At 43.8% G+C, this 24,244-nt stretch overlaps 2 protein-coding genes and 1 pseudogene across 8 annotated transcripts; all 3 read right to left on the bottom strand.

Moving 5' to 3' along the window:
- Positions 1-1,310: 1,310 nt before the first annotated feature.
- On the bottom strand, positions 1,311-10,156 carry LOC135254213 (tripartite motif-containing protein 16-like). 2 transcript variants are annotated; one of them, XM_064334320.1, is made up of 8 exons: positions 9,566-10,156; positions 8,650-8,745; positions 8,178-8,411; positions 7,853-8,012; positions 7,637-7,687; positions 3,304-6,946; positions 3,059-3,107; positions 1,311-1,863 (listed from the first exon to the last, which is right to left on the bottom strand). In XM_064334320.1, exons 1-6 carry the CDS (start codon positions 10,154-10,156, stop codon positions 6,420-6,422), a joined length of 1,659 nt encoding a protein of 552 aa, XP_064190390.1. In that variant the 3' UTR covers positions 1,311-1,863; positions 3,059-3,107; positions 3,304-6,419. The 2 variants fall into 2 exon arrangements, with proteins under 2 accessions (XP_064190390.1, XP_064190388.1); XM_064334318.1 differs by having other exon boundaries at positions 7,637-7,696.
- LOC135254208 (tripartite motif-containing protein 16-like) lies at positions 1,311-23,586 on the bottom strand. Of its 6 annotated transcripts, none has more exons than XM_064334286.1 (8): positions 22,869-23,586; positions 21,945-22,040; positions 21,473-21,706; positions 21,156-21,315; positions 20,936-20,995; positions 17,820-20,319; positions 16,538-16,619; positions 14,371-14,927 (listed from the first exon to the last, which is right to left on the bottom strand). In XM_064334286.1, the coding sequence occupies exons 1-6, from the start codon at positions 23,496-23,498 to the stop codon at positions 19,790-19,792; spliced, it is 1,710 nt and encodes a 569-aa protein (XP_064190356.1). In that variant the 5' UTR covers positions 23,499-23,586; the 3' UTR covers positions 14,371-14,927; positions 16,538-16,619; positions 17,820-19,789. The 6 variants fall into 6 exon arrangements, with proteins under 6 accessions (XP_064190355.1, XP_064190356.1, XP_064190354.1 ...); XM_064334284.1 differs by having other exon boundaries at positions 16,497-16,619; XM_064334287.1 differs by having other exon boundaries at positions 16,472-16,619.
- Positions 11,172-12,441, bottom strand: LOC135254050 (E3 ubiquitin/ISG15 ligase TRIM25-like; annotated as a pseudogene).
- Positions 23,587-24,244: the final 658 nt, after the last annotated feature.

The following is a 24,244-nucleotide window of genomic DNA, read 5'->3' on the forward strand; positions in this document are numbered from 1 at the left end:
CAGAAGAATTCTCATTGCAATGAAGAAAATTTTCCGAACAGCTGTCCAACAGATCAGAAACACTCTTCGGGAGGCAGATGTGGACCTGTCAGTGACTGCTGTCCACAGGTGACTTCACAAGCAGAAATTCAGAGGCTGCGATGCAAAATGCAAACCACTAGTTTTCTGAGTTTTCAGTGAAAAGAAAGAGAAAAGGATGGCTGGGTTACAGTCTGCCCAAGATTGAAAGCATGCAGATAAATCTGTGAAACATCGTGGTTGGGGAGGGGGGTGTGTTATGGTTTGGGCAAATATGGCTGCTAGAGGTGCTGGCTCACTTGTCCCCACTGATGTTGTATCTTCACTGTAACCGCTGATAAAAATAAAAGCCCCAGTCCTGGAGGCAGCCTTTGTGTCTTCTGGCTTTTTCTGATTTACTTTCAATCAGCATCCGATCTAGGATGTTTGCCCTGATTGGGTGATGCCGGGTTAAGGTTTAGGAGAGAAGGGAAGGTGGGTCAGACTAATTTATGACAAGGACTTTGCCTGAAGATAGCATTCAAACTTAAAAAGGACATGGGAAAGGGAAATGTTAGGCATGTAGGGTCTCTGACCCCTGATATGGTGTCCTGTGTCATCTGGTTTGTCTCTTCGGAGGGGGTGAGACCCATAGATTGTCTGCCTAGATTAGGGTATCAGTGGATTTTATATTGCCCCAATCACATTTGCTTTGATGCTTGTGAGGGGGAGGCCAGGCCACATTCTTATTCACTGATTCCCTCTCTAAGGCCAAAATCTAAACACGACATATCCTACAAGGTACATAAGGTAAAAACTCCCAGTGGGGAGAAAACCCTCAAACTGGCCAGCCTGGTGTAAAGTAGTAGACAGCAAATAAAGTGGGTTGAACAGGTAACAGCTGAGGTGAAGACTAACAGGATCAGTAGAAGACCAAATGGTATAGTTCAGAATAGTGCGGTTTAGAGGAGCCGGATGATGGATCTGGGGGTCCAGACAGTGTCAAGGCATGGGCAGGGCAGGAACAGGGCTGAAGCATTCCATGACCATGGAGCAAAGAACAGGACTGGAGCGATCCCGTGGATTCAGGCCGAGGAAACAGGCTGGAGCGGTCAACCAGTGTAATACCGTAACACCAGTGTAATACCGTAACACCAGTGTAATACTGTAGCACCAGTGTAATACCGTAACACCAGTGTAATACTGTAGCACCAGTGTAATACCGTAACACCAGTGTAATACTGTAACACCAGTGTAATACTGTAGCACCAGTGTAATACTGTAGAAACGATCTGACGTCAAGAACAGCAGCAGGAATTAAATGTAATTTATTTGTTTTTTAACAAAGAAACCTTCTCAAAAGGTTTCTAAATCATTTAAACCCTTCTTCAAATTTAAAATGAAACCATTTGATGACGGCCTGTGGAATGCTATTTCCTGTGGTTGTAGCCTTGCTCGTCCTCCCAAATGTTGGCTCCATACTTCTGGAACTTGATGTTGTGGTTTGCGGTGACGATGAAGGACCTGTCGCTGGGGATGAAGAAGTTCTCGGAGATCATCCCGCAGTCATCATCGTCATAGGAGCGGTTCTCCACGAACACGGTGACATAGATGTTTCCCTCACCCAGGATCTTGCCAAAGTCCCTGGTCGGGATGCGTATGTAGCGGATGCGGGTGTCGCGTTTCAGTTGCATCCTGGTTTCAGTGGACGATGATGAGCTGGAGCCACCAACTCTTGTCCCGTAGACGATCTCGATCTCCTCCAGAGTCATCTTGTCAGTGCTGTAGAACACTTGCAGGGGTCCGCCAGAGGCGTTGGCCACATGAGTCATTTCTTGTCCCATGACAGCTTCCAAGTGAGGACACCTGCATGTAAAGGTGTCTCTGTGTTAAAGCCTGAGTCACACTTTATAATGACACACCACTACTCTGCCCTCTACTGGCTGTCCACAGCTTTCTTAATTCATTGCATGTGGTGAAGCCGTCCATGTTGGGCCTTTTCTCCATATTGCCCCACAAACTGCTTCAGATTTAATCTGCATGTTCGCAAAATTTAGGCCACACGCAGGTAACTGCATCAGACAGGCAACTGCATTATAGACAACCGCTTTACTCACAACTGAGACTGAAATAACGCAATGGCGGTCGCAATGGTCATTAAATCTGGAAGTGTGAATAAACCTTAATGGGGTTTATATAAACTGTTTAGAATTTGTTAACCTAATTGATGACACAGCAGGTGAAAATGGTGGGTCAACTGCTGCCCACATCCACACCTGTAATTATAAGCACATGCTTCCCAAGCCTAGCAAACTGACTGTGTGTCACTTTCTCCTTCAATGCCATTAAAAATTAATCATATATCAGCAACCTCTGAGCTTTTGTTTCTGCTGGGTAAACATGCACCTTTTTTATCCGAGTGCCCACACCCAGGGGGCGTTGCTGAAATTCATGCTCTTAATTATTTAATTAGGTCAGTCGCATCTTGACCTGATATCTGTTTAAGCATCAGCTACAGCTGTACACTGCACATTAATCCGAAGCATTTCACTACAGGAGATAACCTACGATTTACAAAACTAAGCCAGGGGTGCTTGTTTTATACGTGGACTCTGGAATCCAGCTCGGGCGATATTTGGTCATAATTCGTGACTTAATAATAAAAACGCTTTAACTCAGGTTCTCCTGCGTCGGTTCATGCTCAGACACACGCTTTCCTCCTGCTTCTGTTCTGTCCGCAGTTCCATTCCACAGCCTATATTGATTTTGCAACATTTTTCTAACTTTTAGATATGTTTGTTCCCGGCTTGGAGGCAGTGCCGGGCAGTAGCGAAAAGAAACCACCGACACATTTCACGTGTAATAATCGGAGCGAAAAGGGAAAGCGAAAGCGAAAGGACAACTAAACTTTTTGAAGTAGCCTAGCAATTATATACTATCACAACTGAACAAGCGAGAAAAGGCTAACAGTCTTGTGTGGGATAATAATCATGTGAAAATAACTGTGAACGAATGAACACGTATTTCATTTCACAGCGAAAAACATAAGTAAATTACTTACGATATCTGGGCACAAAAAACAATTAAGCGCGTGGAAGCTCAGTGAGACTCTGTAAAAGAGAGAAATATAACTAAAATCGTCTCAACATTTCCTCAATACTTCAACAAGCGACAACAAAATATATTCAAATATTATTAACCCTTATTTCACTCTTCTTCTTTTGTCTTACTGCAACTTTGACTGCTTTCTGTTCTCATTGTAAGAGACCATTACTATGTTCCTGACTGCATGAGTCATACACTCACTCAGATATGTCGGTGGCTCAGGAGGAGTCCCAGAAGCACACCTGGATGTTTCAATTTGTCTCATCTACTGGTACATTTATCCCCGTATCCACCAGAGGGCAGCAGTGAGCTGCATGGAAGGAACACCCTTTGCCGTAGCGCGAGGTCTGTAAAAACTTGTCTGTAAAAAAAAGTCTGTTTTTGATGCGGTTATTTTTAGACAAGATAAATAAAGCCATGATTTTATTTACGAGAAATAATATCGCCAGTCCTATAAGAGGGGTGATTGAGGCACACTGCCAGACACACACAGACACACATGCACTTGTACACACACACAAGAATACCAGTCATATTGGTTTGTAAACTAACTTTTATGTGTCTCTAGACAGATACATTTAATCTGTAATGTCACAACCTGGCTTGTAAGGCCACAAAAAAAGAGGGAGACCACATGGGGAAATTATGGAGGGAAATATTCATTCATTTAATTCAATGAAAACATACAAAATGAAGGGAAAACATGAGGCGTGAGGTCCGTGGGCTGTCAGTTGTGTATGAATGCAAAGGGATGAATAAGAAGTATCATGGCAAATGTTGGAATATGCGACAGCTCGAATACAACCAACATACCTGGGCCCTGTTTATCAAAGCAGGATTACGGAGTCACCTGGATTACTGCCCCGAGTAAAACCTGGAACGGCTCTGTTTACTGCAGTCCGTGTTCCAGATTTGGGAGGGCTCCGGGTTTTACTCAGTGCAGTCATCCAGCTGACTCAGCAATCCTGCTGAGTGCTCAGGGCCTGGGAGGGAAGGCAAGAAAACAAAGTCGTGCGAGAATGGAAGAGAGATAAATAGAGAGTTGGAGAGTTAGATGGAGAGTTAGAGAGTTAAATAGAGAGTTGGAGAGTTAGATGGAGAGTTGGAGAGTTAAACAGAGAGTTGAATAGAGAGTTAGAGAGTTAAATAGAGAGTTATATGAAGAGTTAGAGAGTTAAATAGAGAGTTAGAGAAATAAACAGTTAAATAGAAAGTTGAATGGAGAGTTAGAGAGTTATATAGAGAGTTAAACAGGAGCTAAATAGAGAGTTGAATAGGACACCACGCTCTGCACAGATGTGGCTAATTTTAAGACAGCTCGTGCAGCTCCGTCCCCCTGACTCCCGTCCAGGAATCAGTCGACAAAACCAGGCGAGCGGAGCAGGAGAGCAGTGACAGTAACCACCGCCAAACCACCGCCAAACGGTGAAGCCAAATTTCATTATCGTGACAGTCCTGGTTTAGAAGAGGCTAACCACCCTGATGCTATAAGCTTTGGCTAATTGCGAGTTCAGCAGCGTAGTAAAATGGTGATCTTAAGGCTAGACAACAATGCCAGTTTTGGGGTATGCTATGGCTAAAACTGTAACCTGTTGGTTGGATCATTTAGCATTTAGCAGACGCTCCTACCCAGAAATGTATTTATTTTTTTTACATTGGGTTTACATTGCATCCATTTATACAGCTGAATATACACTGAAGCAATGCAGGTTAAGTACCTTGCTCAAAGGACAACGGCAGTGTCCTACCCGGGAATCGAACCTGTGAGTTTTACATTATAAGACCACTTCCTGACCCATTATACTACACTGCCACCCTGGTGCAATGTCCCCAGCACATGCACTTTTTAATAAGTTTTAAGGGCATGCAGAAAGTGTGTTGGAAACTATTTGAGGAAACAAAAAAAGAGAAGAAAAGAAAAAAGAACAAGAAATACACAGATAGTAATAGTAGGAGTCGCTAATGCAACGATCAGGATACATACCCTTACCCTTCCCGCCCATGAACGCTGCCAAGACGTTCGTAGGAACATCTGACCAAGCCGGAAATACTGCTGCTGGGGATTGAACCCGGGTATCTGCGGTGGTAGGCGAGTGCTTGTACCTCTACACTACCCAGACGGCCCTAGGAGACTATTTTAAAGAAAACCCTGAATGAATGAGTGGAGAAACATAACGAATGCAGATGCTTCCGTACAGGTGCACTGCATGATACAATTCAGCAATTAACATCCGATCATGCTCTGTGGCATGCATAAAAATGCTGGGCAGGTCCAGTCCACCTCGATTCTGGATCAAGATGGCAGGAGGAAAAGATATATGTGACTTTGAAAGAGGGTTCATTATCACTCAGGTAACTGAGAGTTTAAATGCAGAACGTGATCAGACTTATGTCAGTAAGAGCAGTCCGTCGACCACTACAAAGAGAGGGGTTTTATGGTAGGGCTGCAGTGCATGAACCCCTCGTTACAAAGGCGGATGCACATTTGAAAGTTCAGTGGTGTAAAAACCACAGGCACTGGTCTACAAAGATGACGAAAAAAGTGACATGGTCAGATGAGTCATCCTTCACCATATTCTTGACGAGTGGGCGAGTGCATTTGTGGGGTACACCAAGAGAACAGTACGGGCCTGAATGCTGGACCCCCACAGTGAGGGGTCAAGCAGTAAGAGGGGAGAGAATAAAACATATGTTTCTTACCTCGCTAAAAAGCCAGGGTAGAGAGACTCTGAGAACGAATTATAAATTTCTCTCTCTCCCCTCAGAGATTGTGGTCTGGGCAGTGCAGGGTTTGTAAAGGAGTTTTTATTGAAGGTCAAAAAGTCTTACAGAACAACGCCCAACAAAACATACATGATACATTTATAACTTATTTGAATCATAGCACTTCTACTCTGTACTGAAATCCGCTTCTTAAAGACATTACAATAACCCATCCTATTTTAAGGCAGGCCAGCGTCACATTGGTACGAAGGACACCTGAACATAAACTACAGAAGGACTTTCTACAAACAGTGTGATCATTACAAAGCATTTATAAAATTCCCGTGTGGAAGAAGCAGAAATGAAAGCAGAGGATCCTATTTTCTAAACCCACATATTTACCGTCTTATTCCAGTTGTACCTCTCTTCAGTTTTTGAACCCAGATTTTCAGGTTTTTTTCTTTGGAATGGGCAGTAGTGTTTGTGGACCTGTCCACTTGGTGTCACATCCTCCTGCAGTCCAGTGGAATATCTGGGACTGTCGATTATGTCAGGACGAGTTTGGAGGAATGTGTTTTTCTCTCACTCTGATTACATCTGATCTTCCCTCTGCCTCATCCCAGATCACACAGTTTTACAGAGGATCCAAAAGAAACCCAAAACCCAGGATAGAGGGGCTGAGTGAATGTGGTCTGGACTCTGTGCAGGAGGGTCATTGTGTCAGAGACGCTGTAGAAGGACAGAGTTCCTGCTCTGTGATCCAGGTACACTCCTACTCTGGAGGAGCGGGGAACAGGGATTTCAGTGCTCACAGCATTGTGCTGGAAAGTGTAACCAGCGGGAGCGCGGCGCAAACTCCAGGACTTCTCATTACATCCCAGACCACAGTCATAACCCCGCCCTTTCCTGCTGATCTCTTTATATGACACTGCTATATAAACCCCATTCCCACTCCACTCAGCCTCCCAGTAACAGCGTCCAGACAGACCCTCTCCGCACAGCACTTGGGCCCAGTGCTCAAATCTCTCTGGATGACCAGGATATGACTGGATCTTTTCCACACGGGTCACCTTTCTGTTCCCCTCAGACAGACGAAGGCATTGATTCACAGTGTTGGGGTCCAGAGTGAGGTGACAGGAATCTGATGGAAGAGAAGGTTAAGATTTAATGAAGACAGGTGTATCTAAAGTCTACCTATGATACAGTATATTATTGTTTCTCATAGAGAGAGGCTGGTGTGTGTGTGTGTGTGTGTGTGTGTGTGTGTGTTTAAATAAATAATGAAATAAGCTCAGGCAGTGATTATTGGCTCTCAGTAATTAACACTGGCCTGCCTGCTAAGTTACTGCTTAACTCTGTTTTCAGTTGTCACAGTTCCAGTACCTTTAATGACCAAATCTGCAGTGGTGGTTTGCAGTTTCACATAAACCCACCGTCCGTCAGGACACTAAGGTCAGTCTGACGGCCCTGTTTTTTTATCCTGGCCACGGCAGTAGAGATTTGGCAGGAAATTCATCGCAGAAAATTGTAAATATGTGCACTTTACGGGGTGCGTTACTTGGGGTGTAGCTCGTAGAGGACTATACATGAGCTCTTGGGGCTCAGTGACATTGCCGGTTTGAATCCAGCTGAAATCTAAAGTCCTAAAAAAAAGTCCTAAAAATATATATATGTGTGCATATTGCCATCCAGGCAGTCACAAATTTGATTTTGAATTTTCTGTTTGATGGCTCTGGAAAATCCCAGGACATATTTTCCTCAAATAAAATTTGGATTTAGCTGTGCTAAATGGCAAGCAGACTAGTGTGTGTGTGTGTGTCTCAGCACTCACACTGTAAGAAATCATCTCTGGTCCTGGGCTCTACAGCATGGACTTCTTTCACTGGACTTTCTTTCAGGAACAGAGTGAAAGAAAAGGACAAAAAAATAAATATATATATATGCAGGGGGAGATTTAAGGATGATGTCGACATATGGATTTAGAATATTATACTCCATATATTTGCTCCAATGTATCATTGGTTAAGGGTTAAAAAATTTTAACAACCTGATTCAGAAATTTTGACCAATTCCACCTTGCAGAAATCCTCCAGTTGCTCTTTTAGTTCAGAGACAGATTTTCTCACAGCTTCAAAAGAGATGTGTGGACTGACAGTGATGCTGGGCAAGTCATCAGGTCCAGGAGGGACACAGAGAGGCTGACAGCTCTGTAGACAGATGGACAGACAGACAGACAGACAGACAGACAGAGAACAGTCTCAACTCAGATTCTTGTGTAGATGTCAGTAACAGATCAGTCTAAATGAGGAACACCCCTCACCATGTATGTACAATGTACATAGTGCTGACAGTTAGAGAGCCAGTGATGTTACCTGGAGGAAATGGATGTGATCCTCTGTGTGTGAAAGCTGCTCCAGCTCAGCATCTCTCCTCCTCAGCTCAGCAATCTCCTGCTCCAGTCGCTCCAGGAGTCCTTCAGCCCGACTCACTTCAGCCTTCTCCTGATCTCTGATCAGCTCTTTCACCTCAGAGCGCCTTCTCTCAATGGAGCGGATCAGGTCAGTAAAGATCCTCTCGCTGTCCTCCACTGCTGCCTGTGCAGAGCGCTGTTAGGAGACAGAGAGAGGGGGGCTGTACATTTTAACTAGGCCTTTCACTCAGCTCTTACTGGGACCCCAGACAGCCTGTTCCCCACAGTGTGGCTCAGTGGGATTGAGCCCCACAGGGCTGGAATGTGGCCCAACACTGGGCTCCTCACTGGCTGACTGGAGGAGAGCCCTGACTGAGCCCTGAAATGGCTCTTCCAGCAACCAGCTGTTGTCTTCTCCTCTGGTCAGTACCCACCTTGAGTGACTGCACAGCCTGTCGCAGATCCTGCAGCTCCTTCTCTCTCTCCTGGATTTTCTGCTGGAATTTATTCCGTGTCGCCCCCAGCTGCTTCTGCGGATAGATTATTTTCCCAGTTATATCTTATCATATACCAGGGCTCAATGTTTCAACTACATTTTCACATTCTAAATTAAAATGAATACTTGTACGTGTTTGATGTACAGTGCTTTAGGTTTTCATTTGATGCATTTTTCTCCACAGCAGAGGTTCTGCCGGCCAGATGGAAATACTTTTGGGGTTCTGACATTAGGGGACAAATGGAGCATCGCGTAGTTCTGGCAGGCCACGAGAGTCAAGCGCTCCGGCTGAATCAGCTGATGGCTCAGCTGAGTGATGTTCGCCTATCACAGTACATTCACTAACAGGGCGGTCTACTTAAACAGCCTCCCTCTACTCATTCGGCTGCTCCTCCTGCATGCAAGCGCTGCACGTTGCTTCGTAAATCCCCTCCACCACCCCAGCTCCATCCCCACGCATCAAGAATTTGCATTTCTCCATTCCTATGTGTTAAGAACTTGCTTTGCCGCTGGATCTGTTCTGTGTGTACCCCTCTAGGGGGGTTTCGCTGCGTGGTTGGCGGGAGAGCTCCAGAACAGAGCCATACCGCCAAACATAACTGTAGTGCCTTTATTGTCAATAAAGTTCTACTTTGATGACAGTGGTCCTGACAGAAATAAAATTATAGTGGACAAACCAATTAAATTGTTTCTAAAGTGCACTGGCAGTTCAACAGTGTGACTTTTTCACTTTTGAAGTCAGAAAATATTACGCTAATTTACGGGAAGCGGCTAATTTTAAAATTTGTATTAAAGCAAACAGCTGTTATTTTCTGGCATGTTGAAAACTGCTAGTTAAAAATGTCAGTCCTTACCTGTTTCTCAGTCCTTCCTGCTGCAGCTGAGACTGTATCATGGCCTCTGTGTTCATCCATCGTACACAGATAACAGATACCCTGCTGATCAGTACGACAGTAAACCTCCAGCAGTTTGTCATGATGAGAGCAGATCTTCTCCTGCAGGTTTCCAGTGGCTTTGACCAGTTTGTGCTTCTTAAAGGCCGGAGATTCATAGTGAGGCTGGAGGTGAGTTTCACAGTAAGAGGCCAGACACACCAGACAGGACTTGATGGCTTTGCGCTTTCTCCCAGTGCAGACATCACACGCCACATCTCCAGGTCCAGCGTAACAGTGAGCAGGAGGAGCAGCTTGGAGTCCTGTCTTCTTCAGTTTCTCCACCACGTCAGCCAGCATGGTGTTTCTGCCCAGAACAGGCCTTGGAGTGAAGGTCTGTCTGCACTGGGGACAGCTGTAGACACCAGTATGATCATTCTGATCCCAGCAGCCCTTAATACAGTCCATACAGAAACTGTGTCCACAAGGAATAGTCACCGGATCCTTCAGTAGATCCAAACATATGGGACAGCTGAACTGGTCCTGATCCACTGAGATACTGGCCTCAGCCATTTTACTGCTCACACTGACAGAGACAGAGTTAAGTTTCGTTTCTCTGAAACCGCGTGGCAGAGAGAGTGGGAGTGACTTCCTGGTTCTGCCCACAGCTGCGGGAGGTGTGGTGTTGGACTGAGGCCAGGCTGAGTAGAGCAGGGAGTGTGGAGAGAGAGAGCAGACGTTTTGTTAGAGTTTTTTGCATGTTTTTTCCCGTTTTAAGAATTTTTTTGTTTTTCTTTGGTATTGCCCCTTGTGGCATTTTCGTTTGTTCTCGGTTTGTTTTTTTTTGTTTTTTCTTAAAGTAAAGTCCTTGTTCAATACCCTACCTTTTGAGCCTCCTGTGTTTACTCTGTACTTGGGTCCTAACCTGCCAAAACCCTGACAATACTAGAACCTCACCTTAAGAAAATAACATCGCATTAATTGAAGAACCAAAAAGGGTTGTATTAAATTTTAATTAAAATATAAAGAATAGTAGCAGTAATAAGAAAAACAACTAATTGTGAAATTTGAAATGAGAACAGGTAAGGGAAAGAGGGAGAAAATACTGCTGTTACATTGAAAGAGTTAATAAAGAACTCATACCTGTGTTTGAACGTTGTTAGGGAGGGGGAAAATAATTTGCTTTCTATAGGAAAGGAATGCCTTATGTCGTATGTGCATGAATATCTGAGTTAAGATTGAAATTGTGAAGATTGTTGGGATTGCCTCAGAAGCATAATTTTGTACTTGAAGGTATATATTTGGAATTTGTTACATGCAAACATTTAGCAGATGCTCTTATTCAGAGCGTATTTTTTATTTATTACATAGCAGTTACATTGCGTCCATTTATTGTGTAACACTGGGTATATCCAGTATATATCCAGTCATTTATACAGCTGAATATACACTGCAGCAATGCAGGTTAAGTACCTTGCTCAAGGATCCAACAACTTTTGGATCAGTTGGAAAGGCAACAGTAAGAGGAGAGCCCTGACTGATCCCTGAAATGGCTCTTCCAGCAGCCAGCTGTTGTCTTCTCTTCCGGTCAGTACCCACCTTGATTGACTGCACAGCCTGTCTCAGATCCTGCAGCTGCTTCTCTCTCTCCTGGATTCTCTGCTGGAATTTATTCAGTGTCACCTCCTGTTGCTTCTGTAGACAATTTTTTTTTCATATCACATTACACAAATTACTCCAAAGTAAACTAATACCACAATGTTTTCTGTACAACATGTCAGTGTGTAGAAGTGAACGGGCCTCACAGATAAAGCTTCTAAACTGTGTGAGTGATCTACCTGCTCCAGCCGTGTTGATTCCCATTCAGGGAGTGAACAAGGGGTGAGGGGTGTGAACAGAGCTGTCACAGAGAGCTGACTTGGGTTCACTTCCTGCTCTTACTGCTTTATCACTGTGGATTTATGCCTGCTGTTCAATTATTTTTCAAAAATATATTAAATATTTCAAATGTACATAAATATTTGAAACTAAGAATATAAAACACGGGTCATAAACCTACATATTGGAGGTATAAGCCAAGATGATATCTATCATTACTGTAAAAAAGCTTGAGTGTTTTGTGTAAGAGTTTCAGTGCTTACCTGTTTCTCAATTCTTTCTGCTGCAGCTGAAACTGTTTTATGCCCGCTGTGTTTATCCATCGTACACAGATAACAGATACACTGCTGATCTGTCTGGCAGTAAACCTCCAGCAGTTTGTCATGGTGAGAGCAGATCTTCTCCTGCAGGTTTCCGGTGGCTTTGTCCAGTTTGTGCTTCTTAAAGGCCGGAGATTCATAGTGAGGCTGGAGGTGAGTTTCACAGTAAGAGGCCAGACACACCAGACAGGACTTGACGGCTTTGCGCTTCCTCCCAGTGCAGACATCACACGCCACGTCTCCAGGTCCAGCGTAACAGTGAGCAGGAGGAGCAGCTTGGAGTCCTGTCTTCTTCAGTTTCTCTACCACTTCAGCAAACATGGTGTTTTTTCTTAAAACAGGCCTTGGAGTGAAGGTCTGTCTGCACTGGGGACAGCTGTAGACACCAGCATGATCATCCTGATCCCAGCAGCCCTTAATACAGCCCATACAATAACTGTGCCCACAGGGAATAGTCACTGGATCATTTAGTATATCCAGACAGATCGCACAGCTCAACTGGTCCTGGTTCAGAAAACCTGCTGCCTGTGCCATTTCAATTCTCAAAGTAACAGAGGTTAGTTTTAGTTCAGAATGTAGTGTAGTTTCTCTGAATCCGTGTGAGAAAGAGCAGGAGATATTTCCTGGTTCTGAGCTGACCCGCCTAGATGCTGATCTCTGTTAATACCTTACTGAGACTGAGTTAAATTTATTTTCTCTGAAACTGTATGACAGAGGGGGAGTGACTTCCTGGTTGTGTGGTGTTAGACTGATGAGGGGCTGAGCAGCACAGGTTTTGTAGAAATGAAGACGTGATCTGTCTGGTCGTACCTGTTTCATACCTGAGGTTTGGTGATGGGGGCAAGCCACAGCACACAGAGAGTGGGAGTGTACCAGCACACTATTTTATTGTTATTGTCCTTTTCAGTAAGACATATGGAATATTTCACAGTCTACTTCCTGCTCAGTGAAGAAATACATTGTCAACAAATTACCAGTCATTCATTTTATTTCAAATTTAGTTTTTTTCCCCCCCAAATCTCATCTTCTCAACATTTTCCCAATATCGCTGGTCAAGTTTTGGAAGGAAGGCACTATCTGTGCATTTCCAAATACGGTATTCTGTTTTAGATACACCTCTAGTTCCTTGCAAGTGGCAGTACACAAATTCCAGTAAAACAGTTCGCATTGGACTGGTTTCATAACAACATATATTTATGAGAATCTACATGCGAAGTGATGTGACTTTATATTCGGTATATAATACATTATCGTTTGTAAATAACAAGGTTAATGTTTGTGGGTAACCTATTGTATGTGTGTGTATATATATATATACATTGTGGCAGAGGGCAGGGAGAGGTGAGGGGGGTGGTGATTGAGGGCAGATATCTTGCAGCCCGCTGGCTCCACCCCCGAGCCTTATATGGACTTCCCGCCCCAAGGAGGCAAGCCTGGGCTTCATTAAGCCATTAAGTGCATGGGGATAAAAGGGAACGCGGTTTGCACAAACAGCGCAAAGTACCGAGAGGGAAACGAGTGTTGCGGAGAGTGAGAGTGAGAGTGAGAGTGAGAGTGAGAGTGAGAGTGAGAGTGAGAGTGAGAGTGAGAGTGAGAGTGAGAGTGAGAGTGAGAGTGAGAGAACGCGTAAGGATTATCTGTGTGATTACCCGTCGTGACCTGGACTGTCTGATTAACCCCGCTGTGTACCGAACTGTCTGGCTGAGGACCCGGTTTTTGGATTATCCCTGGATAGCAGAAAAAGGACAACGAGAACGGATTGTGGACTGTGAATTGGTTGCTGAATCCCACCCCCCCCTTTCCCTCTGTGTGTAAATCTCCCCCCCCCTTTCCCTCGGTGTGTAAATTTCCCTAATAAATACCCCAATTGCATTCTAGTTGTTTCGTGTGCGTGTTTGGTTATTGAGGGGCGACATAGCTCAGGAGGTAAGGTCTGGCAGTCGGAGGGTTGCCGAAATCGATCCCCTGCCCTGGGCGTATCGAAGTGTCCCTGAGCAAGACACCTAACCCTGGTGAATGAGAGGCATCAATTGTAAAGCGCTTTGGATAAAAGCGCTATGTAAATGCGGTCCATTTCCCATTTGAATTGGTGATGTGGAAACCCCACACCCATGCGCCTGCCACAATATATGTATAAAATGTGTAGACCATTTTCCCAATGGCACTATTCAGGATGTAGGAAAATTGAGAAAGGTGGTGCTTGAACTCACAAAAACCAGGAAGTGAAGCTAAAAAAATGAGTATATTATTTAATATATAGTATATATTATATATATATAGTATATAAGAGTATATTTCATTGCACTGCAGCAGGAAAAAAATAATAAATCAAAAGAAGACTCAAGAAGTGTGGAGCAGCAGCACTAGAACTACGAACTGTGGGAGACGAAATCCTAACAGCCCCCCCTGCAGGGCTCTACTGGGAACTGCTCCGTGTTTTTCTGCATAGTAATGCACCAAGTGCCATTTCCCACACAAGATCGGGTACTGCTGTCATCTTCGGCAATCTTGCACATTGCTTTGGATAAAAGTGTCTACCAAATAATATGTAATGTAATGCAGGGATATGACATCAAAAACGACAGCATTAATTAAACTGAATTTATTTGTTTTTTAACTTCTCGAAAGGTTTTTAAAACATTTACACCATTCTTCAAATTTAAAATGAAGCCATTTGGTGACGGCCTGCGGAATGCTATTTCCTGTGGTTGTAGCCTTGCTCGTCCTCCCAAATGCTGGCTGCATACTTCTGGAACTTGATGTTGTGGTTTGCAGCGACGATGAAGGACCTGTCGCTGGGGATGAAGAAGTTCTCGGAGATCATCCCGCAGTCATCATCGTCATAGGAGCGGTTCTCCACGAACACGGTGACATAGATGTTTCCCTCACTCAGGATCTTGCCGAAGTCCCAGGTCGGGATGCGTATGTAGCGGATGCGGGTGTCGCGTTTCATTCGCATCCTGGTTTCTGCAGACGCTGAGAAGCTCAGACCCTCAGACTTGGAGCCACCAGCTTTAGTCCCGTAGACGACCTCGATCTCCTCCAGAGTCATCTTGTCAGTGCTGTAGTACACTCGCAGGGGTCCCCCAGAGGCGTTGGCCACATGAGTCATTACTTGTCCCATGACAGCTTCCAAGTGAGGACACCTGCATGTAAAGGTGTCTCTGTGTTAAAGCCTGAGTCACAGTTTATAATGACACACCACTACTCTGCCCTCTACTGGCTGTCCACAGCTTTCTTAATTAATTGCATGTGGTGAAGCCGTCCATGTTGGGCCTTTTCTCCATATTGCCCCACCAACTGCTTCAGATTTAATCTGCATGTTCGCAAAATTTAGGCCACACACAGGCAACTGCATCAGACAGGCAACTGCATTATAGACAACCGCTTTACTCACAACTGAGACTGAAATAACGCAATGGCGGTCGCAATGGTCATTAAATCTGGAAGTGTGAACAAACCTTAATGGGGTTTATATAAACTGTTCAAACATTGTTAACCTAACTGATGACACAGCAGGTGAAAATGGTGGGTCAACTGCTGCCCACACCCACACCTGTAATTATAAGCACATGCTTCCCAAGCCTAGCAAACTGACTGTGTGTCACTTTCTCCTTCAATGCCATTAAAAATTAATCATATATCAGCAACCTCTGAACTTTGACCATCTCTTCTTAATACATTTTTATTTTCCGGATATTTTGTTTGTCTTGGTGACTTGAACAAATTCACAACTTTAAGGTTTCAGCTCATTCATTGAACCCATGTATTACAAATTTAACCAAAAGAGTCAATTCCAATTTTTCATGAAATTAAACTTTAATATAAGCTGAACGTACAATATAGAAATAAATAAATTAATAAAATACTTGTAACGACCGGCTCAAAGCCGAAACGTGATTCCAGGAGATGCAGATTGAAAGAACAACAAATTTATTTTAAATTAGCGACGTCTAGAAGTCTGTAAACGCGAGGGTGTTCTAAAGCAGCTTTATTTAATTCATTATTTTTTTTATTATTTTTTATTAAAAAACGAAGAGACCAAGTGCTTCAGCATCCAGGGTCATATAGCCTGCTAACCAGCTGTCAGCAGACTCTGACTTTGATAACTTTGGGACTAATCTGACTCACTTTTTTATTAACAAAACTCAGAAGTAACTTAAACATCCAGTCAGAACTAGTGCCTTTGTTTCTACTAGTTAAGTAGCCTACTTGAAAATAATTGGTGTAGGCCTACTAAAAGTTTCAAAGAAGCAATGAGCCTAAGTATATTTTCCTGATGTGTATAATTGTTCAAAAGTGACCCAAGTGCACTTTCTTATTTTAAGAGACCATGCTATATTAGTGTGCTTATGATACTTTATTGGGTCCACCTTGCCAGAATGCAACAGTTCAATTTGTACAGTTACCAACAGTGATACACTCGCAGTCACATACAGGAATATATTTTTAATAAAAAATAATTTTAAAATCTAACTTTCCTCATAATTCTGAGTTCAGAACTTTCTACAAAACAAGTGAATGCTCTAAGCTTATCATGATCACCCACTCCTCCTTGTTGTTGTAGTCAGGTATAACTGGGTCGCATAACTGGGTCCCGTGTGTGTGCAAAAAAACCTTACAGATAAACGTAAATCTGATCTGTGCACTGTTCTAGCACAGAGAAGATGGCCCCTCCCCGCAGCCCCACCCTCTGCACTCATCGTCAGGCTCACTGAAGTGGAGGAATGTGGTCCTGCTCCACCTGAAGTCCCACCTGAAGCCGCAGCACGGGGAAGTGAGCAGAACAGGAGACACGCCCACCCTTCCCAGCAATGCCGCAAAACCAGGACAACCTGCTGCAGATGCAAAAGGTACACCAGCAAGCCACACACACAGACATAGCTCAGGAGGTAAGACTGATTGTCTGGCAGTCGGAGGGTTGCCGGTTCAAACACCGCCCTGGGCATGTCGAAGTGTCCTTGAGCAAGACACCTAACCCCTAACCCCTAACTGCTCTGGCGAATGAGAGGCATCAATTGTAAAGCGCTTTGGATAAAAGCGCTATATAAATGCAGTCCATTTACCATTCCATTTACACACATACTGCGCATATATAATGCGCAGTATACATAGGTCACTTGCTGAAAACTCATCGGGCTTCCACTCTAATATATTATCAATCACAATTCTGCACAACTGGACCAAATTGTATCCGAATCTTTGTCCTGACTTTGTAGAAACATCAAATTGGTCTCTGTCAATTTTACCCAATTGTTCATTCCGACAGTGTTGAGGATGTAATTAAGTTTCATGCCAAAAAAATAAAGTTTTCAATGACAGTAAAGTCTTGAAACGGGTCAATTTTGACACGATCATAACAGGATGGTAAAAAAGGGTGTCACACCTTACTATAATACCTTATTACCAAACCATAGTCACGTAGCTCGGGTGAGCATTTAAACTGTTCCCTGAACGCATACCTCAATCCTGATGTACCTTCCAGATGAAAGACTCTCTTTTACATTTTGTTTAATTTCTTTAAATAATTATGTTCTTAATGTAGGCCCTATCTGTTCTTTTAATTTATTGCGAAGCACTTTGTGTTGCACTATGTGCATGAAATGTGCTATATAGAGGATGATTGATTGTTTGGAATATTTTTCAAACTTTGAGATATGCTGCGTTCCGTTTTGGAGGGCTGTAACCAACAGTAACAACTGCCATATTTAATATGTAAGAATGCCATATTTAATAAGTAATTTAATATGCAAAAGATCCCTAACCACAACCACAGTAACAGCGTCCTTTAAACAGACGTATAAGACAACATCGCTCAGTTCAGGAAAATTATGGAAAATTCCTGAATATCGTTTATTAGCCAATGAAAGGAAAATTAAATATTGTTAGGTAGTCCACCAGTTATATATAAACACATTGTTCAACAAGCTAGGAAAATATAATTTGTCTTGTCTCGTGCTAAAATAGACCAATGTAAAACCAACTGAATGAATTCACGCATATTGCTATAGCAGTGAAAAAGGCAATGTATTACTCACAATATCAAGACCACCAGACTGACCGAGACCGACCTAAAACCGCTGGCGGTAGCAGGCTTTATAGCTGGGGGCGTGTTCGAGTGGAGGTCCCTGGGCAGTTGGCTTGCCTGACTTGACAAAACCCTGACCAGTTGGAACTGGGACAGTTTTTGGAAAAAAACAAAAAAAAACAAAAAAAAAAAAACGTGAAACTATGAAGAAAATAACATTGAGGGGTTAGCTAGCAGTGCTTTTTATGGTTGCAGGGGAGCAGGAGTTTGCACGGAAGGGGATTCCCCTTTTACTTAAAAATCTTGAACAACTGGAGGAGAACGAGAGAAGGTTGTTTTAACCCTAACTCGCATTATTTCTTGATTTACATTGTTGGGGTAACGTTAGTCTGTATTTGTCTTTGAGAAACTACGCGACTTCGGCCAAGCACCATGAATTGTGCCACCGAGAAACTCCAAGCTCATCGAAGTTCTTAAATAAATACATATATTTTACATGTAGGATTTAAAGCTGTGATCTATTTATTATTTGCACAAAGAAAGAACAAATGCGCAAAAGTGCACAAAAGTAATTTACAGAATCAACAGTGCTGGAGAGTTTGCACAAAGAAAGAACAAATGCACAAAAGTAATTTACAGAATCAAAAGTACTGGAGAGTTTGGAAAGCTTATGGGGTTTATACTAGAACCTCACCATAAGAAAATAACATCGCCATAATTGAAGAACCAAAAAGGATTGTATTAAATTTTAATTAAAAAAAAAAAATAGTAGCAGTAATAAGAAAAACAACTAATTGTGAAATTTGAAATGAGAACAGGTAAGGGAAAGAGGGAGAAAATACTGCTGTTACATTGAAAGATTTAATAAAGAACTCATACCTGTGTTTGGATGTTGTTAGGGAGGGGGAAAATAATGTAAACAATTTGCTTTCTATAGGAAAGGAATGCCTTATGTCGTATGTGCATGAATATCTGAGTTAAGATTGAAATTGTGAAGATTGTTGGGATTGCCTCAGAAACATAATTTTGTTCTTGAAGGTATATATTTGGAATTTGTTATATATAAGCATTTAGCAGATGCTCTTATTCAGAGCGTATTTTTTATTTATTACATAGCAGTTACATTGCATCCATTTATTGGGTAACACTGGGTATATCCAGTATATATCCAGTCATTTATACAGCTGAATATACACTGCAGCAATGCAGGTTAAGTACCTTGCTCAAGGGTACAGCAACTTTTGGATCAGTTGGAAAGGCAACAGCAAACCAAGCCTAATCGACCAATCAGTGCCCAGCCTCACTAATGCTCTTCTGGCTGAATGGAAGCAGATCCCTGCAGCAGTGTTCTAACGTCTATTATAAAGCCTTCCCTGAAGAGTGGAGGCTGCTATAGCCGTGAAGGGTGGACCCAACTCCATATCAATGCCCATAATTTTGGATGAGATGTTGGATGTCAGGAGTCCACATACTTTTGGCCATGTAGTGTACGCTGTGAGGAAGGGCTGGGGGTGGCCTCTGCTCCTGTGGTGAACAGACCAGAAAACACAACAAGAGGTGCTGGCTTACCCCCTTTTATTCACCCAAAAACACAAAACAAAAGAAATCTTCCAGAACAAACGAATGGCCAATATGGCAACCAAAACTTCAGAGAAAAAAAAAAAAGAAATCACAAAAAACGTGCACGCACACGCTCTTCTTTCCCCTAAGGAGGTTGTGAGACTGCTGTCCCATGTCTTGAAGGTTGCTGTGGCCCTGCTGTGTTGTCCTTCCAGCTGCCATTTACAGCTTGTGATACTAATGGCTCCACTAGTGCATGCCAATGGAATTACAATAGTCCAGAATGAAGAGACAAAGATTCAATGTGGTGGTTAGAGTAGTCAAAATCGCACCTTACACCTTTCACAAATACAAAAGATGAACACAATCTCACTGCAGTGTTATTCTCTACCTCTAATTACAGCCAGTCTTCCCTCTCTCTCATCCCAGATCACACAGTTTTACAGAGGATCCAACTCCCCAAGCCCTAAACCCAGGATAGAGGGGCTGAGTGAATGTGGTCTGGACTCTGTGCAGGAGGGTCATTGTGTCAGAGGCGCTGTAGAAGGACAGAGTTCCTGCCCTGTGATCCAGGTACACTCCTATCCTGGAGGAGGGGGCACCAGGGATTTCAGTGCTCTTATTATTGTGCCAGAAAGAGTAACCGGAGGCTTTACGGCGCAGACTCCAGGACTTGTTATTAAATCCCAGAACACAGTCAACACCCCGCCCTTTCCTGCTGATCTCTTTATATGACACTGCTATATCAACCCCATCCCCACTCCACTCAGCCTCCCAGTAACAGCGTCCAGACAGACCCTCTCTGCACAGCACTTGGGCCCAGTACTCAAATCTCTCTGGATGATCAGGATATGACTGGATCTCTTCCACACGGGTCACCTTTCTGTTCCCCTCAGACAGACGGAGGCGTTTATGCGCTGTGTTGGGGTCCAGAGTGAGCCGACAGCAATCTGATGGAAGAGAAGGTTAAGATTTAATGAAGACAGGTCTATCTAAAGTCTACCTATGATACAGTATATTATTGTTTCTCATAGAGAGAGGCTGGTGTGTGTGTGTGTGTGTGTGTGTGTTTAAATAAATAATGAAATAAGCTCAGGCAGTGGTTATTGGCTCTCAGTAATTAACACTGGCCTGCCTGCTAAGTTACTGCAGTTTCCCGTAAACCCACCGTCCGTCAGGACACTAAGGTCAGTCTGACGGCCCTGTTTTTTTATCCTGGCCACGGCAGTAGAGATTTGGCAGGAAATTCATCGCAGAAAATTGTAAATATGTGCACTTTACGGGGTGCGTTACTTGGGGTGTAGCTCGTAGAGGACTATACATGAGCTCATGGGGCTCAGTGACATTGGCGGTTTGAATCCAGCTGCAATCTAAAGTCCTAAAAAAAAGTCCTAAAAATATATATATGTGTGCATATTGCCATCCAGGAAGTCACAAATTCGATTTTGAATTTTCTGTTTGATGGCTCTGGAAAATCCCAAGACATATTTTCCTCAAATAAAATTTGGATTTAGCTGTGCTAAATGGCAAGCAGACTAGTGTGTGTGTGTGTGTCTCAGCACTCACACTGTAAGAAATCATCTCTGGTCCTGGGCTCTACAGCATGGACTTCTTTCACTGGACTTTCTTTCAGGAACAGAGTGAAAGAAAAGGAGAAAAAAATAAATATATATATATATATGCAGGGGGAGATTTAAGGATGATGTCGACACATGGATTTAGAATATTATACTCCATATATTTGCTCCAATGTATCATTGGTTAAGGGTTAAAAAATTTTAACAACCTGATTCAGAAATTTTGACCAGTTCCACCTTGCAGAAATCCTCCAGTTGCTCTTTTAGTTCAGAGACAGATTTTCTCACAGCTTCAAAAGAGATGTGTGGACTGACAGTGATGCTGGGCAAGTCTTCAGGTCCAGGAGGGACACAGAGAGGCTGACAGCTCTGTAGACAGACGGACAGACAGACAGACAGACAGAGAACAGTCTCAACTCAGATTCTTGTGTAGATGTCAGTAACAGATCAGTCTAAATGAGGAACACCCCTCACCACGTATGTACAATATACACAGTGCAGACTGTCAGAGAGCCAGTGATGTTACCTGGAGGAAATGGATGTGATCCTCTGTGTGTGAAAGCTGCTCCAGCTCAGCATCTCTCCTCCTCAGCTCAGCAATCTCCTGCTCCAGTCGCTCCAGGAGTCCTTCAGTCCGACTCACTGCAGCCTTCTCCTGATCTCTGATCAGCTCTTTCACCTCAGAGCGCCTTCTCTCAATGGAGCGGATCAGGTCAGTAAAGATCCTCTCACTGTCCTCCACTGCTGCCTGTGCAGAGCGCTGTTAGGAGACAGAGAGAGGAGGGCTGTACATTTTAACTAGGCCTTTCACTCAGCTCTTACTGGGACCCCAGACAGCCTGTTCCCCACAGTGTGGCTCAGTGGGATTGAGCCCCACAGGGCTGGAAAGTGGCCCAACACTGGGCTCCTCACTGGCTGACTGGAGGAGAGCCATGACTGAGCCCTGAAATGGCTCTTCCAGCAACCAGCTGATGTCTTCTCCTCTGGTTAGTACCCACCTTGAGTGACTGCACAGCCTGTCTCACATCCTGCAGCTCCTTCTCTCTCTCCTGGATTTTCTGCTGGAATTTATTCCGTGTCGCCCCCAGCTGCTTCTGCGGATAGATTATTTTCCCAGTTATATCTTATCATATACCAGGGCTCAATGTTTCAACTACATTTTCACATTCTAAATTAAAATGAATACTTGTACGTGTTTGATGTACAGTGGTTTAGGTTTTAATTTGATGCATTTTTCTCCACAGCAGAGGTTCTGCCGGCCAGATGGAAATACTTTTGGGGTTCTGACATTAGGGGACAAATGGAGCATCGCGTAGTTCTGGCAGGCCACGAGAGTCAAGCGCTCCGGCTGAATCAGCTTATGGCTCAGCTGAGTGATGTTCGCCTATCACAGTACATTCACTAACAGGGCGGTCTACTTAAACAGCCTCCCTCTACTCATTCGGCTGCTCCTCCTGCATGCAAGCGCTGCACGTTGCTTCGTAAATCCCCTCCACCACCCCAGCTCCATCCCCATGCATCAAGAATTTGCATTTCTCCATTCCTATGTGTTAAGAACTTGCTTTGCCGCTGGATCTGTTCTGTGTGTACCCCTCTAGGGGGGTTTCGCTGCGTGGTTGGCGGGAGAGCTCCAGAACAGAGCCATACCGCCAAACATAACTGTATTGCCTTTATTGTCAATAAAGTTCTACTTTGATGACAGTGGTCCTGACAGAAATAAAATTATAGTGGACAAACCAATTAAATTGTTTCTAAAGTGCACTGGCAGTTCAACAGTGTGACTTTTTCAAAACTTTTTTCACAAGTTTTAAAAATATTACGCTAATTTACGGGAAGTGGCTAATTTTAAAATTTGTATTGAAGCAAACAGCTGTTATTTTCTGGCATGTTGAAAACTGCTAGTTAAAAATGTCAGTCCTTACCTGTTTCTCAGTCCTTCCTGCTGCAGCTGAGACTGTATCATGGCCTCTGTGTTCATCCATCACACACAGCAGACAGATACACTGGTGATCAGTACGACAGTAAACCTCCAGCAGTTTGTCATGATGAGAGCAGATCTTCTCCTGCAGGTTTCCAGTGGCTTCGACCAGTTTGTGCTTCTTAAAGGCAGGAGATTCATAGTGAGGCTGGAGGTGAGTTTCACAGTAAGAGGCCAGACACACCAGACAGGACTTGACAGCTTTGCGTTTTCTTCCAGTGCAGACATCACACGCCACGTCTCCAGGTCCAGCGTAACAGTGAGCAGGAGGAGCAGTTTGGAGTCCTGTCTTCTTCAGTTTCTCCACCACTTCAGCCAGCATGGTGTTTCTGCCCAGAACAGGCCTTGGAGTGAAGGTCTGTCTGCACTGGGGACAACTAAAGACACCAGGATGATCATTCTGATCCCAGCAGCCCTTAATACAACCCATACAGAAACTGTGTCCACAGGGAATAGTCACCGGATCCTTCAGCAGATCCAGACAGATCGCACAGCTGAACTGGTCCTGATCCACTGAGATACTGGCCTCAGCCATTTTACTGCTCACACTGACAGAGACAGAGTTAAGTTTCATTTCTCAGAAACTGTGTGACAGAGAGAGGGGGAGTGACTTCCTGGTTATGCCCACAGCAGCAGGAGGTGTGGTGTTGGAGTCAGGCCAGGTTGAGCAGAACAGGGAGTGTAGAGAGAGAGTAGACTTTCAGCTGCTTATAAAACACACAATGGGCCTCATTCACAAAATGTGTACATTCACATTTGATCATAAACTGTGCGTAAGAACATTTCCATGAGAGCTCAAAGGGACATGTAAATCATTGTAAATACTTCTGTGTTGTCCAATAGTGGGGCAAGTATGCTGAGCTCTACTGATTCAAACTAAACTGACTGAAATCCAAAGTGAAGTTATTGGTGGTCCCCTTCAAATTCATGTTTAATGGTTGCACACGCACAAACACACACACACACACACACACACGCATACACATACTGTAGTAACAGGAGCACGTTGCCATGGCGACAGACTGGTTCGAAGGCTGCAGTGTTCCTATGGATTGTTACATTGCATTTCCGTGCGTGTGTCTGTGTGTGTGTGCACAGGTGTGCTGGTGCTGATGCTGTTGCCATGGTTCCCTGGTCTAGATGCTGGGCCACACCTCTTGTGCAGAGCTGCTCCATGGCACCATCTTGATCAGCATCACTGCACAGGAATTTGTCTGGATGAGGTTCAGTCAGACTATTTTTTATCATCCCTGCAGAAGTGTAATCTTTTCACAGAGGCAATCAGTAGAAACCTCAGCTTCATATCACACCCTTTTGCTA

The sequence above is a fragment of the Anguilla rostrata genome, chromosome 4 (genome assembly GCF_018555375.3).
Source record: "Anguilla rostrata isolate EN2019 chromosome 4, ASM1855537v3, whole genome shotgun sequence".
NCBI classification, from domain to species: domain Eukaryota; kingdom Metazoa; phylum Chordata; class Actinopteri; order Anguilliformes; family Anguillidae; genus Anguilla; species Anguilla rostrata.

What these genes read in the sequence shown, in the direction of transcription:
- LOC135254213 (XM_064334318.1), bottom strand. Translation starts at nt 10,156, where the DNA reads ATGGCTGAGGCCAGTATCTCAGTGGATCAGGACCAGTTCAGCTGTCCC. An exon ending in CAGGAAGGACTGAGAAACAG is followed by an intron (nt 8,746 to 9,565) that starts GTAAGGACTGAC and finishes ATCTATCCGCAG; the next exon opens with AAGCAGCTGGGGGCGACACG. An exon ending in ATCACATCCATTTCCTCCAG is followed by an intron (nt 8,013 to 8,177) that starts GTAACATCACTG and finishes ATCTGTCTACAG; the next exon opens with AGCTGTCAGCCTCTCTGTGT.
- LOC135254208 (XM_064334285.1), bottom strand. Translation starts at nt 23,498, where the DNA reads ATGAAACTTAACTCTGTCTCTGTCAGTGTGAGCAGTAAAATGGCTGAG. An exon ending in AGGCTGTGCAGTCACTCAAG is followed by an intron (nt 21,707 to 21,944) that starts GTGGGTACTAAC and finishes GTCTCCTAACAG; the next exon opens with CGCTCTGCACAGGCAGCAGT. An exon ending in ATCACATCCATTTCCTCCAG is followed by an intron (nt 21,316 to 21,472) that starts GTAACATCACTG and finishes GTCTGTCTACAG; the next exon opens with AGCTGTCAGCCTCTCTGTGT.